Consider the following 14,379-nt stretch of genomic DNA (forward strand, 5'->3'; position numbering starts at 1 on the left):
GCATTTTTGGGTCATTTCCTTGATCCCTTGATATGAGCCTCTTTCTAAACAACAGTGCTCTCTAGTGGTTACCTGTTCCAATGACATGTTAGAGGACATGAAATATAATCATTACACTGTTATGAGCTGTGGAAGATGGTAGTTGCCAACCCGTTAATGACTCATAAAAGTGATCCGTTAATAACTTAGAGAACCTCATTTGACTCATTTAGTTTATTTTCCCAGATTTGAGATCACAACAGTTACCGTGAGAACTTGAGTCCAGAGGAGCTGCATAGCAATGGGTGATGACAGAGCAGGAAGGAAGGGGCAAGAGGTACAACAGGAAAAGGAAAAGGTGGAGACAAGAGAGGAAGACCCTCACAGGACAGAGAGGCAGACATACAGTATAGTGGCAGAGGAGAGACAGTGGGTGAAAGTGAGAGACACAGGCAAACATACCTACATGCACATGCAGGCACTATATATTCATGTCTCATCACTCCTTCTCCTGGGACAGTGACATAGATCAGGGATCAGATTGAGGGTGAAGGTGTGAGTCAGAGTAGAAAGTGGAGCCATAAAACACCGTTATTGAAAACAATGATTCGGCCAGTGGGTGGCATCAGAGGCTCAACGTTAATCTAATCCGGGTCAGATAGGAAAAACAGTTCTCAGTCCCTTAACCAGCTGCATATTACTATAAGGCAGTGATTTACAAAGTACGGCTGCTGAATAGAAAATATGTCAAGGCGGTCAACTCTAATTGACTGTCAATAGAGTGTGCCACTTCAGATGAGTGCATTTTCCCTTTGCAAGTAATTGTTCTGTAATTTTCTTGCATAAAACAGTTTTATGCACATTTACCCTTGACTTGATAGCTCCAATGGAAGGACAAATGGTTGGCATTTCTCATTTGACAATCTCGAATCAATGCTTTGGGTTGAATGCTCTGAAGGAAGCAGATTAATCAAATAAAATATCTACTTCAATACAACACCAAAGAGACACATACCTGTGTCTCATGATTTATCTCACTGAAATACATTGCTTTTACCAACCTTCATTATTATGTAGTCAAGAAAGTTGCTTTTAAACACTTGGCCTTCTGTAGACCTTTAAATGTTTTTAGTGATCACATTTCCTCAGCTTCTCCTTGATCTCGGCTGTACTGGACAAGGAAGTGAGGGACAATCTGCTGACCCCAGTAGCTTTAATTGCATTGTCCTTTCACACTGTGTGATGCAAATTTTCTGAACAAAATGTCCAGGCCCATCCAGCCCCGGTCTAGCAGATGTGCCAGGTTTGGTTTGGAACACCTCCCTCAAATGTTTGTATGAGAGGCTCTGAGAACATTTTTACAAGCAGCATCATCAGGGCTTGCAAAAGTGTTTGGCTGAGTTTTTTGTGTGGTTTCCATGGTGATGGGTTGAAGGGACAAGTGGATGATACTATAAAAAAAGAGTGCTTCAATAGTCTGTACCTCTGCTGTGATTACATTAGATCAAGCTTTCCCTTTAAAAGCAAAGCTAATGAAAGGTATTGGATCCTGATGGTAATACAGCCTGAGAGACATGCTTTGGCAGCTAGTGTAATACATTGATTATATGATGTTTCCCATGAAATAATTGTAATTCCAAAGTAGATGCTTTAAAAAAAAAAGGTATTCTAGGGGTGTGGGGTGGCATGTAGCGTAGAGGTTAGAGCGTTGGTCCAGTAAGTGAAAGTCTCTGGTTCGTATACCCTAGCCAACAAGGTGAAAAGTCTGTCGATTTTTCCTCTTGAGCAAGGGACTTAACCCTAATTTGCTCCAGGGGTGTCGTACTGCTATGACTAACCCTGTAACACAACACATTTCACTGCACCTATACTGTGAACTGTATGTGACAACAAAACATCTTAACCAGGTATGATGAGAGATGATTTCATGGCTGTTGAATAAGACACAAGGCACTGATGGTGTACATTTCCTCAGCTGTGAGAACCATGAACCATATCTGGCAGGACTACAGTGGATTGGCTGGGGGGAGTGTTGTATGGTTTGACATGTTCCCTGTGACCTCATCACCAAAGAATCCTTTCTGGCTCTCACGGATCCAGAAAGAGTTCCAGGAACCCATCCAGGAACATGTACGTCTGGCCTGGGGCCTTATCAGCACTGAGACAGGGACAGAGGAACTTAACCCATATATTTTAATTTAGGAGACTAGACATGGTAAGTAGACTAAATATAGGAGACATGCTCTTTAAGAGGAGTTCATGTTTAGGGTTTACTTTGAATACTGAGCCTGTATACTATGTGATGCTGAATGGCTTGATTTAAACGTGTTACCCCTATTTGTATGTCCCATATCAAACCATGGGGAGAACAATATTATGAAAAAATGACAGTAAACTGGATCAAGATGACAAATAACTCCATTCATTTATTTACATTTGTTGCTTTAGGTCATACATAAAGCAACACAGAATCTCCATGAGAAAAGCAGGCTGCATTAGAAGTCCCATAATACATTATTCAATGCATTAATGTAAGACAACATGAGTTGTGAACCTGTTGGGATATGAATTCCCTTTGTTTGTGTGGGTCAAGAGAAAGTTCTCCTGGGTGACAGCTTCTGGAAGAGAGAAAGAAAGATGGCAAAATATGGGAGAAAGAGTGGCATGACAGAAAGCCGCCAACGCGAGCACACTTGCGTGTTTGTGAAGCTCAGCCTTTCGATAGTAGGATCATAATAGTTTGTAGATTAGACATTTTTGTGAGAAGAACCGTTTTCAGGAACTGCCATTGTCTCACAAACACTGCTCTAGTTCAGCCTCCGTTAAGTACATTGGCGAATGGTTGGTATCGCCGGGTGCAGACGAAACAGAAAAATACAATGCTTAAATACTGCTGTCTGTAGCTCAAACACAGGGGTTAGAAGCATTTTTTATTTGTGTGTGGAAGTGCTGACAGTAACTTGGACTAATCTGACCAGACATTCACTCCAAAACATTATTCACATAACCATGTGACCATGCAGGTGATCACCTTCAGAATGGCATGTCTCCTAACCAATCAGGAGGCTCATCATCAGAAAGTTGAAAACAGACTTCAAGCGAACACGAGAAGAAATTAAAGGAAGGAAATATAGGTTAGAATACAGAGAGAAATCAGAGGAAGGATCAAATCCAGTTAAAATGTATTGAAACTTTGTAATTGTTAGATAGTCAAAGAAAAGGCATTGAGAAAACATGAGATTGTGCTACTCAGCAACACACAGTAGCACTGTACAGTGTACTGCATGAATTATGTAACTTCTGGTTCAGGAAAGCACATACACACCACAGCATTCAAACATAGCCTGAGTTATCATGTCAGATTCTGTCCTCCTGAACAATTCCTTTCAGCAATATTCGTAACATTATGAAAAACATATTTAAGTGAAATAGACTTGTACAAAATAACAAAAATGAAGAAAAACTTCTATTACAAACATACATCAACTCTTTAGAAGATTGTCCCATATTCCACCTCATCATACAGTAAATTGAATTTGGCCTTGCATCTGTTTCACCAACAGGTGGCAGCAATGAGTAAGCATTAAACAGTCCATGAACTGGAGTCGTAAACCAAAGCCCATGGCCATGAAAGCTCTTCCCCTTTTTAAGTACAACGGACAATGCACAAAAATACTGGAGGCACTGGGCCATAAAATAAAGCAATACAAGTTATCATAATGTGTAGCGAAAGTACACTACGGTCATGGTATCATAGGAGATCTTACAATAACTATTAAATGTAAACTTGTGTCAAACAATATTGAAATTGAAAAAAAGATGATAAAACCTTGTCGAGCACAGATCCACGTTGGCCCCCGACCCAGACCCCGACCCTGACCTGTGAGTTCAGCAGGGTTTAGTAAACGTGCAGCGTCAGCACTAGTCATTATCCAAGCCCTGGATAACCATTAGGCAGCCATAAACCCCCACACCATTCATCAGGCACCGGCCACAGGTAAAGGCAGCTCCCCAAGTTAAAGTGCTTCAAGTCAGTCTTTTCATTTAGATTACTTCTTCCGCGCAAAAACTCTGTCATAACCTGAGTTAATCCATGTAAAAACTGGCTCAATTTCGACAGCCAGTTGTTGAAAGAATCAACTCTAGAGCAATATAGATTGGATGATTTCAGCAGTCATATCAACCACATACCGGAAATGATTTAGACCACCATGAAACCATGTACAGCACATTACCACTCATCATAAAGAAAAATATAATGTTCATGAAAAACTACCACACGTATCACAAACCAAGATACTGCGTGGGAAATGTTATTTGTTCTTTGGTTGGTGTAGGACTAGATCTAATGCACTGACAGCTACATATTCTGTGAGAAAATATTAGCAAGGTGCATGGTAAAATGGTAGCTTGCCGTCATATGACTTGGCACAAATGCAAGATACACTAGTTAATGTTCAGCCAAGCTTCAGACCCTATTGCACGAGGGTTAGGGATAGGGTTAGGATTAGGATTCCCTCCCTGGTGGGCCTCTACATGAGCCTGTGGCCCAGGTGTTCCTCCAGCCACAGCAGTAGGGGCTGGATGGACTGGGAGACAGGCCCGGTTTCAGAGTACATCTGCAGCAGCACCTCCTGGAGCATGAACAGCAGGGGCACTCCCAGGCTCAGCAGCTCATACAGGAAGACATAGTCCTGCACATTGGCCCTAAAGTGGAGGCCCACAGCCTGGGCCGTACCATGCACCCAGCGAGACAGGAGGCGGGAGGAGTCACACACAGCCCGGGTCACACTCAGGGGCCAGCTCAGGCTCTTCCTCAGGCGGGAGCTGAAGGTACCTGGTGACTGGCCCTGCAGGCCTTCTGTTGGGTCACCGTTGGGGGTCTGTGTCTCTGATCCCTCCTGAACCCCGGCTCCATTCTGACCCTGAGGGAGAGACCCATTGAGTCACAAAGATGTCCCACAAATTAACATCAAAATGACAATGGCAAGTGGATGATTGAATGATCCAGAACAATTACCAGATGTGAATTGAATGTCCTCCGATGGTTCATTCCATTTTTACGTTGTGTGAAGTGCAGCTTGCAGTACAACTTGCCTAATTGAACATGATCAAAAGAGGATTTAGAAAAATGGGCACATAAACAGTTAATTATCTCTACCTGGCACAGCCAGAAGAGGACTGGCCACACCTCAGAGCCTGGTTCCTCTCTAGGTTTCTTCCTAGGCTCCTGCCTTTCTAGGGAGTTTTTCCTAGCCACCATGCCGCTACATCTGCATTGCTTGCTCTTTGGGGTTTTAGGTTTGGTATCTGAATATGACTTTGTCACTACTGCTGATTTGATTGATTGATTGGCTGATTTATTGATTGACAGTAAGCGAACATCTAAACCTTAGTGTTGGGAAACGCATACCCTGCTCAGAGTCGAAGGCATGGCCTCCCTGGCGTAGGGCGGCGCCACAGGTGTCACAGCGAAAGCATTCCCTGTGGAAATAAAGTCCCTCAGCACTGATCCTCTCCACCACATACACGCGCTTCTGACAGGAGTGACACTTGTCACCAGACCCGGGGAACTCCCTCCGCAAGGAACCCTGGGAAACAGAACAGACAGACAGTGCTACAATCATTGTCAGCACAGCAAATGAAGATAATGAGGGAGTGATGCACTTGTGTCACATTCCACAACTTTGACCATAAAAGGCCTTATGGCTGAGTTTGGCCTTTGATTCACAAAGCATAATAAGTCATAGAGTCCTGCAAAGAATAATCATCCCAATCCTTATTTTACACAATATCTCTTCATCTGACTCAGAGCCAGGGCCTGGGACATAGTCTATGTTCTTCACCTAGATAAGGGCTGTTGTTCAAGGCTGGTACAGCCTGAGTGGCTGCATGCTCAGTCAGACATGCTTACTGGAGACAGAGGCGGAGAGGCTGGGGGTGAACAGGGGGAGGAGGCTTTAGGCCTGTGGTCAGTCTCATAGAGGGTGACCAGCGTCTCAGCCCTGGCTGCTATGGCCAGAGACTCCTTCCCCACCTTCCGCTGACACGCAGAAAAGAGGAAACGACTGGAGGAAGGAAAGATGGATAGATGGAAAGATGATTTGACTACTTTGTTCTCTGACTAAGGCCGCTGTTGGGGAAAATAGTCAAGTTCTTTCATCAAAATAAGAGTCTCAGCTCAAAAATATGGCCACGGAAGAGGAGGGAAGCGGTGAGGATTTTCAGGAATGTTTTCTCATTATGGTTAACTAGTGAGCCTGTCTGGATGCTTCAGATTGTACTCTAGACTGACTGCAAGGCGCTGACTCAAACTGATCAGAAATCTGGGAACAGGGAGGGGCAGTCTAACTCACAAAGTGCAACACCACAAAAATATATTCAACCTTAGCATAAGAGGCCCCAGAGTAGCTAAAAAACACCCCACATGCAAGACTTTTGTGTCTACATGTGTCCTTTGTAATGTAGAGGGTAGTACAAGTTACTTTAGCAGGCATGTGGCGCTGGGGGCAAAATGCCTGTTTGACATTATTAAAAACAGCTTTGGTTGGAGCATTGCAGTACGTTGTTGTTGGGATACATATGTGGAGCCACTGATGTGACACTGAAACAGCAACATGGCTGTGATGTTAATAACTACAACTGTAAGTTACAGGCAAATTAGATTAGAAGTTAAATATCTACTTCTAAAATATGTATAATTATCCAGATTACATCATGTTTAAAATCAAACAGACAGCACTTCATTTTGGGTTTCTCTAAGAGGCAGCAGGCTCTGCATATAGAAATGATGTGGCCATAAATAGTGCTATGGTTTGGAGTCACACAAGAGGAACTCACCACATGTGACTCATTCAAGGGATCTCTTTGCATTTCTTTCATACAAAGCTGCATATCTAGTGCCCCAGATTGACTGGTCTTTGGTTTTCCATGAAGAATGAAGGAATTAGAGGCAACAGAGAAGAAAACTTAGTCGAACAGTTCAGTGACAGATAAGGGATAGATGAGTGCATCAAAATAACAGTATAATGTTTGCTCTGACATTAGGGGATATGGGTTTCGTCATGACAGACAGATGGTGAGAAATGGATGTGCTTGTTTTCACCTTGAGTTGGAGTAGAATGGATGAGTATGAAGACACGGTTTGAGGGAGTGAGAAGGTAGGAAAGGGTGATTTCTAGACAAAGGAGGGAAGTGAATTTAGGACTGGGAGCAGGGGGGATGGGAGGAGAGGGAATGGTCTGTTCAGCAGATCCAGGCTAGGGTGGGAATGGGAAACAGAGGAATGGAAAGTCAAAGAGGGAGAGGATTGTTAAAAGAGAGACTTTGAAAATCAGATAGGTTAAATGATAGTTGGCATTCTAAGTTTGATGGGCTACAGTACCTGGTATTCCATGGCACTCTACCATCCTATTGACCAAGCCCCAACCTGATTAGTTTCAATTCAAGAACACTACATTCCATTTTGACGTCAACTCAGTTATAGTGCTATATATTAAAGATGTGCAATATCTCTGCATGATGAATATTGAATGACCACAAAGGTTTTAGCATGACACACAACGATAGGGACACAGTAAGCATTTCACTGTAAGCGCATGTGACAAATACAATTTGATTTGATTGGATTTGACATGCTGAAACACAGACATGGATGTGGTTATTTGTACTTGATGTTGAAGTTGACAGGAAGAGGAGGAAGAGGAGGATGGAGAATAGGTATGGAGGGGGCGGGGTGTAGAAAGGGTGATTTCTGGACAAAGAGATGAAGAGATTTTAGGACGTGGAGCAGGGAGGGTGTGAGGTGAGGGACTCTGTCCAGCAGATCCAGACTAGTGTGGGAATGGGAAAGTCAAAGAGAGGAAAAGATATTATGAGCATCAGATGGAGGTTAAATTAGAGTTTGCATGCTTAGTGGGTTGGGCCTCAAGCCTAAAACGCCTGGTGTTCCATCACACTGCATTCCATTGAAATGGAAACTCAAGAGTGATATAGATAAAACATGTATTTCTTCATGATAAATGTTAAATGATCACAAAGGTTGTAGCATGACACACAGTGATAGGGACACATACAAGACAGTGAGACAGACATGGATGTGGTTATTTTTTACCTGAGGTTGGGGCAGACAGGATGAGGATGAGGAATAGGGATGAGGAGGTGAGAAGGCAGAAATTGTGATATCTGGGTAAAGGTATAATGAGGTGACCTCTGTACTGGGGTTAGGGAGGATGGGATGAGGGAATGGCCTGTTTGTCAGAATCAGGCCAGGTGAGGAATGGGACAGGGGAGATTTGCAAATGAAGAGAGGGAGAGGATTGTTAAAGGAGAGCTTTGAGTGTTAGTAATTTGATAGAAGTTACAATGAGAACTGGCGTGCACAGGGGGATAGGCTTTAAGCAAAGGTATTCCGTGGCACTATCAAATCATAGTATTAACTAAACCCCAACCTGCTGAGCCTCAACACAACAGCTTATCCTGGTTCCCACTGAGATGGAAACTCATTTAAAGAAGGTGAGCAGTATCTTTTTTGATGATAAAATACCATGGAAATACCTTTTCCTGTAATGGAAATTGCAGTATGATGACTACTCTAGCACTAAACACCTTGCTTGATAACTATCCTGTGAGTAGTAAAGCTGCAGCCTCTTCCAGTGAGGCACAGAGAACCCTGTGCTACCTTTCAACAGGGCTGAGCACACCGAGTAAGTGAATTACCAGTGTTGTTCATACATATCACAGACAGAGCTGAGAGAGGAGGCTACCTAGTTTTCAGCCTGAGCTCTCTTCTGCAGGTCTGTCTCAGTGGAAATATAAAATCACCTAATGGAACAAGAAGAAACTATTTATTGGAATGATTCCTGCTTGAACAACGAATTGCCTGATGTGTTTTCACAGGGCGTTACATTGTTTTAAAAAAGCCTTGTTGAAACCCTTGGCGTAAACAGTAATTTATTGACTGACAGTGAAGGTGATTTAAATTTCAGATGTAGGATCTTAATTTGATCACTATTTTGTTGCTGACAATTTTCCTGCACAGCAGGAAATGCAAACTTGAGGCGTATTCAAGGTTTAAAAAGATTTCTAAGGTTTGTAATTTCCACTTTAAAATGTCTGACTTTCTTTGCCCTAACGGAAAATGATAAATGTTGAATGATCACAAATGTTTTAGCATAACATACAGGGATACCTACAAAAACAACACCTACAAAAAATGTCCATTAATTATAAGTCACATAATAATTCAAATTTCCCGTTGCTGCAGGATTATTTTCCTGTTTTAACGAATTGGCTCAAATTAAGATCCGACATCTGTATAACAGAACACTGTGTCCTACAATAACCTAAAATCACCTGCGCTAGCTGTGTTCTGTTGCTACAGGCTCTGAGCAGCTAATGAAAACATTGCCATAAAAGTCATGCTTCTGGAGATGATGGATGTTGAATTTCAACATAGGGAGGGTTTATTGAACTCTGTGCAGCAGCAGTGATGCCAAACAAGACCGAGCGTGCAACACAACAAACACACTGAGGGACGGGAGAAGTTGTGGTCAGAGTTCAGGGGTCAGATAGTCACCTGGGACGTAGAGGCCACATCCTCCGAGAACAGTACTCTCAAGTGGACAGCTTTCTCCTTGATACTTTTATTGTGAAACGCTCTAGCATTCTGGGTCTGAGCTTTCTTCTGCAGGACACATACCATGAGACACAGAGACAAAGAACAGGCATCAGCAGGAGAAAGCTGCACCCGCAACATAGTACCACATACTCCCTGTCTGATGAATGTGTCTGAATAGTAATTATTAACACCCAAATCAGAGTTATAATGTACGGACAAATAAAAGTATGAAATGTATGCACTCACTATTGCAAATTGCTCTGGATAAGAGCGTCTGCCGAATGACTAAAATGTCAAAGGTAATGATCAAGCAAGATAAGTGGACTTTGGTCCTACTTTCCCACTGAAGGAGCTAGATGGCACATTGTTTACTGGGCGGTGGAGAACAATAGTGTTGCTGTGTGGAGTAGAGTGGCAGTTTTTACAACACTAATTTGACACACCAGCAGAGATTACTCCACTCTTATACATGTGCTCCTGGAACAACAGACTGAGATCCAGACCGAGACAGACAGACACACAGGACTGGCACAGAACGAGGCCACAAGGGCAGCCCACTGGCTAAACTTGCCAGTCAGCAGCCTCTGTACCTCTTTGTCTCTGCCAGGGCTATGGGTCTGCTCTTGCTATTGTGGTCAGTGTGGATGATTCGGTGTTGACTTCACCAGCTGACTATGTTCCATACAATGCTAAATGTATAATCAGGATGATTATCTCAACATTCATATCCAGCCTTTTCCTAAAAATAATATCTTATATGATCACACAGTAGGAGGCAATAACAATAGAAAAAGACAGAGCAGACAAAGAGAAATGGACAGATGGAGAGGAGAGGATAATATGTCACATTGGTGATCTTTTCCTCCACCTCCTGAAGGCGTTGGAGCATTCTAGACATGGCTAGGACCGCTGAGTGGCAGGAGGAAGAGTAGCCAGGGTACTCTATGCTCTCTGGCTTTTTAGGAAGCGTCTGGGGTTGTGTCTGAGTACGTGTCTGATCAGCCTGTCTGACCTTCCTGAGGGTGTGTTTTGGGCTGGGTGGGGGTTGGAGCTTGGGTTGGAGCTGGAACTGGGGTTGGGGCTGGTGCTGAGACTGAAGCTGGGCTTGGAGCTGGGGCGAGAGCATGGGTTTGGGAGGAGGCTGGGGTGGTAGCCGAACGATGCACTTAGCTGCATATTTGGCACAGGTTGCAGACTGAAACTGGAAACACACAGCACATGTGAGCTGCAGTTCTATGGCTCTCTGTCAACTCAGGGTGAGCTTGATGAAAAAACAATTGCAGCAAACAGGCCCCAGTAGTTTATCAGCTGGAGAGAATAGAAGGGAGATTTATGCCCCATGCTTTCCTTTATCATGTGAATCTACTTCACTGGGGGTATTTTTCATTTCCAACCCACAGGGAGCATTTAACACTCTCACTCTAGGTAGGTGATGACTGGTTTGTGAGTGAGTGTATACCAAAACTGAGTGACAGTGTGTGTTCTGCAGAGTGAATTAGCGTGGCTATGTGTGTGTATTACAGTATGTTGACCAGGCCTGCTCCAGTCCTCTACCTGTGTCTTGGGGGAGGGTTGGGTGGGGTCTGCTGCCTGAGGTTGGTGAAGCGTGGGGTCTCAGTCATGTCTATGGAGCGTGGCCGAGGGGCCCTCCCAGAATCACAATCACACTGAGACTGATGGGGTTTGTCAGCCAGAAACAAAGCCAAGGAAAAAGGTTAGTAGAAAGACAGAAAAGGAAGAAAAGAGGGAAAGTTAATTGCAAGATAAGTATCTCACCAAACAGTTAAGAACATATTCTTATTTACTATGACGGCCTACACCGGCCAAACCCGGACGACGCTGGGCCAATTGTGCACCACCCAATGGGACTCCCATTCAAGGCCGGTTGTGATACAGCCTGGAATCAAACCAGGGTGTCTGTAGTGACGCCTCTAGCACTAAGCGCCTTAGAACTCTGCGCCACTCGGGAGCCCCAAGACTTTATAACCAACTCTTAATCAGAAAACGAACAGTACACAACCAAGCCTGGCTCTTTCCCTTGGAACACAAATGATCACCTCTGTCCTATAGCACACTGTGGTATGAGGCATCTGAGAACAAACATACCAGGTACTATACCATACTATAGTACTGTATAAGCTATGGAGGACACTGTCCAACACTGACAGTGTCCTGAGGATGGGGAATGGGGGACATATCTTGGTGGTTCTGACCTGTCTCCGGAGGGTGAAGCTGGGGTTGCTCTCCTCAAACTTGGACAGGAGCTGGCTGGCCATGGAGCGGACCTTGTTCTCCTTAACCCCCCTCTCCTCACCCACACAGGATGCACTCTGACTGGAGAAGTTGGTTGCCTGTCATGAGAAATAGTGACTTGAGTTATCAGGGCCAAAATAAATGGTATTTTGCTGTATTTGACTCGTGCACTTAGAATGTCCTTACGAAATTGTAGTTTGATGGTAATAACTACCTCTTCCAAATAACTGCAGACTTTTCGTCTCCTTTTGTACGTTGGGTCCGTATCTTCTAGCTTCTTCTCATCCTGAAAGAAAACAACCAAGCCATAGTATATGACTAAATATTTCAGACTTCACTCAAAGGTAAAAATATTCAACATGAAAGTGAACTATTAAAATAGAGCCCATCTCAAAAGTCCACTTATTCAAATGAAATTACTTTTGAAATGATAACACAGGGAGGCTGAGAGGCTCTCAAGTTGCAGTCGTTATCAATGAAGACAGGCACCTGGAGAGAGGAGTGTGATTACCTTCGGTACCCTTTTTCTTGGTACCAGAACTTTGGTCATACTTCTGACTGCCTTGGAAGGATAGTCTTCACTGTTTTCGTCGGCCCCTCTAGAATCTGCAATGAAACACGAGTACATTAAAAGGTATGATATTTTCCACAGAGCTCAGCCATGAATGTCAAATAAAAGCAATGGCCAATGTGTTTTTACATTACGTCTAAAAGAAACCTAATATTACTGTGTCGGAAAGAACCGGATGGGGCAAGACCATCTGCTTTAATGAGAAATGCCACCTAATAAACAAAGGTCTTTTTCGTGGAAACCAATACTGAAAACACTTCACTACAGATCATAAGAATGTATACAATTATTGCTAAATAGCACATCATCATTCCGTGGGCAACCAGCTTTGCTGTGGATAGAGGCATATCATGTGACCTCTTCGAGACCATAAAGCTAGTACAACTGATGTCCCTGTGGCAATAATATGCTCTCTTCACCTTAGGCATCTCAGACCAGAAAATATCTGGAGTAAGGTGTAGTGTTTTCTCTCCAGGCATCCTAGACCCATACAATATCTGTAAGGTAGCCTGTACTGTGCTGGGCAGATGTGCATTCCTCTCATGCCAGACAACATGACTGATAGGGTTGTGCAACGCAGACCTCCTTTAAAAGGAAGCCAGATGAAATCTCATACCCTCTTTTACACCAGCTCTCTAGAAAGACATAGAGCAGGGGTCAGCCCAGAAAAAAGGTTAAAGAAGAGACAGCTTGATATGTAAAAAAAAATGGCCCTGGTGAAAACAATACATTGAGAGGCTGGGCTTTTAATACAGTGGACACAGTGGAAGGGCCAGTGACAGTGACGAGATGTTCAAGCATCAAGTTTCAGGTTTTTTATTAGTAGTATGATCAGGATACACACGGCATGCACTGTTCAACGAAATGCTTACTGCAGGTTCCTTCTGGACAATGCAACAACAATAAGAAAGAATAAAACATGACAATACGAACATCAAGTAAATGGCTCAGTAGAATAGGATAAGTATAATACAGGAAGGCACAATTTATAGTTCAATATTTACACACGTTATGGGGAAGGGGGGATTGGTGGGCTAGAATTTAAATTGTGCAGTATTTAGCAATAATAGCAAGAATCTGGTGGCAGCCGTTGTGATGTGGTGTAGCATGAATGTGTGTGAGTGGATGTATCTACGGGGGTGCCAGTGCAGAGCAGTAGGACTACATGCCTCTCCACCCTGTCTGCTCCTCAAGTGTTCAGAGCCAAACGCTTCTGCTGCATTTAAAAATAACTCTGACATGGGAAGGAGACTTTAAAAAAAGGCCTAATGATATAAAGGGCTGCTACTTCAATCAGACTACATAAAAAACTATGGGATATTGTGTGTGTGTGTGTGTGTGCAGGATTGAGATCTGAAGTCTGGGGCTTCAGGACACACGTGTCTGCGGGGGGATGGGGTGAGGGGTGTGAGGCGTACCTGAGATGGGCAGGGGGGTGCCGCGGAACAGCTCGTAGAACTTGGAGAGGTAGGTGACCATTCCGGTCTTGTCTGGTTCCTGACCAGCAGCCATCTCCTTTCCAGTGGCGAAGGGCCGGATGCCAAACTCCCGCTCAGCCAGGTCACATGCCAGCTGGAGGTTGTTAGCCGAATCCTCCTCATTCAGCGAATCAAACTCTCTGAGGGAAACCGATTGAAATGATATCACGCGATGTTGTTGTAATGTTGTGTGGGTAACTAGGTGAAGGCTTCATAAGACTAAGCTGGCGTCAACATAGAAGTTATGAAACAGTTCTAGTCGAGCAGTGTAGCCCTCACTTCACCACAAAGATGACGTCAGAAATAACAAACTGCCCTAGATACTGAGTGTAACATGTAATACATAGTTATGCTTTCCAAACTCCCTTTCACATACTATAGGGTTTCTCTAAAAGCGGTTGTGTCTGTGTGATCTTTTTCGTCACACCTATCAGTAACAGAGAGAGTGAGAGAACAGCCATCAGGAAAAAGGCTCTTCG

At 43.7% G+C, this 14,379-nt stretch overlaps 1 protein-coding gene across 8 annotated transcripts in view; it reads right to left on the reverse strand.

Moving 5' to 3' along the window:
- Positions 1 to 2,379: 2,379 nt before the first annotated feature.
- LOC139384955 (F-actin-monooxygenase mical2b-like) overlaps positions 2,380 to 14,379 on the reverse strand; it is a 48,821-nt gene continuing 36,821 nt past the window's right edge. The window contains exons 13-26 of one of the 8 annotated variants that reach the window (XR_011628891.1): positions 13,841 to 14,040; positions 12,363 to 12,457; positions 12,066 to 12,137; positions 11,812 to 11,949; positions 11,153 to 11,271; positions 9,557 to 9,664; positions 7,085 to 7,156; positions 6,820 to 6,897; positions 5,894 to 6,047; positions 5,393 to 5,570; positions 5,000 to 5,076; positions 4,817 to 4,904; positions 3,011 to 3,071; positions 2,380 to 2,597 (exon numbers count right to left, since the gene is read on the reverse strand). Coding sequence is in view for 6 of the 8 variants with exons in the window: in XM_071129901.1 (XP_070986002.1) it covers positions 4,512 to 4,904; positions 5,000 to 5,076; positions 5,393 to 5,570; positions 5,894 to 6,047; positions 11,153 to 11,271; positions 11,812 to 11,949; positions 12,066 to 12,137; positions 12,363 to 12,457; positions 13,841 to 14,040 (1,426 nt within the window). In the remaining 2 variants the exon portion in view is untranslated. Of the gene's footprint in view, positions 2,598 to 2,792; positions 3,072 to 4,290; positions 4,905 to 4,999; positions 5,077 to 5,392; positions 5,571 to 5,893; positions 6,048 to 6,819; positions 6,898 to 7,084; positions 7,157 to 9,556; positions 9,665 to 11,152; positions 11,272 to 11,811; positions 11,950 to 12,065; positions 12,138 to 12,362; positions 12,458 to 13,840; positions 14,041 to 14,379 lie in introns of those variants that run through there. The other 7 variants (XR_011628892.1, XM_071129904.1, XM_071129902.1 and 4 more) reach the window with 7 other exon arrangements.

Source organism: Oncorhynchus clarkii, chromosome 26 (assembly GCF_045791955.1).
Source record: "Oncorhynchus clarkii lewisi isolate Uvic-CL-2024 chromosome 26, UVic_Ocla_1.0, whole genome shotgun sequence".
Lineage (NCBI taxonomy): Eukaryota > Metazoa > Chordata > Actinopteri > Salmoniformes > Salmonidae > Oncorhynchus > Oncorhynchus clarkii.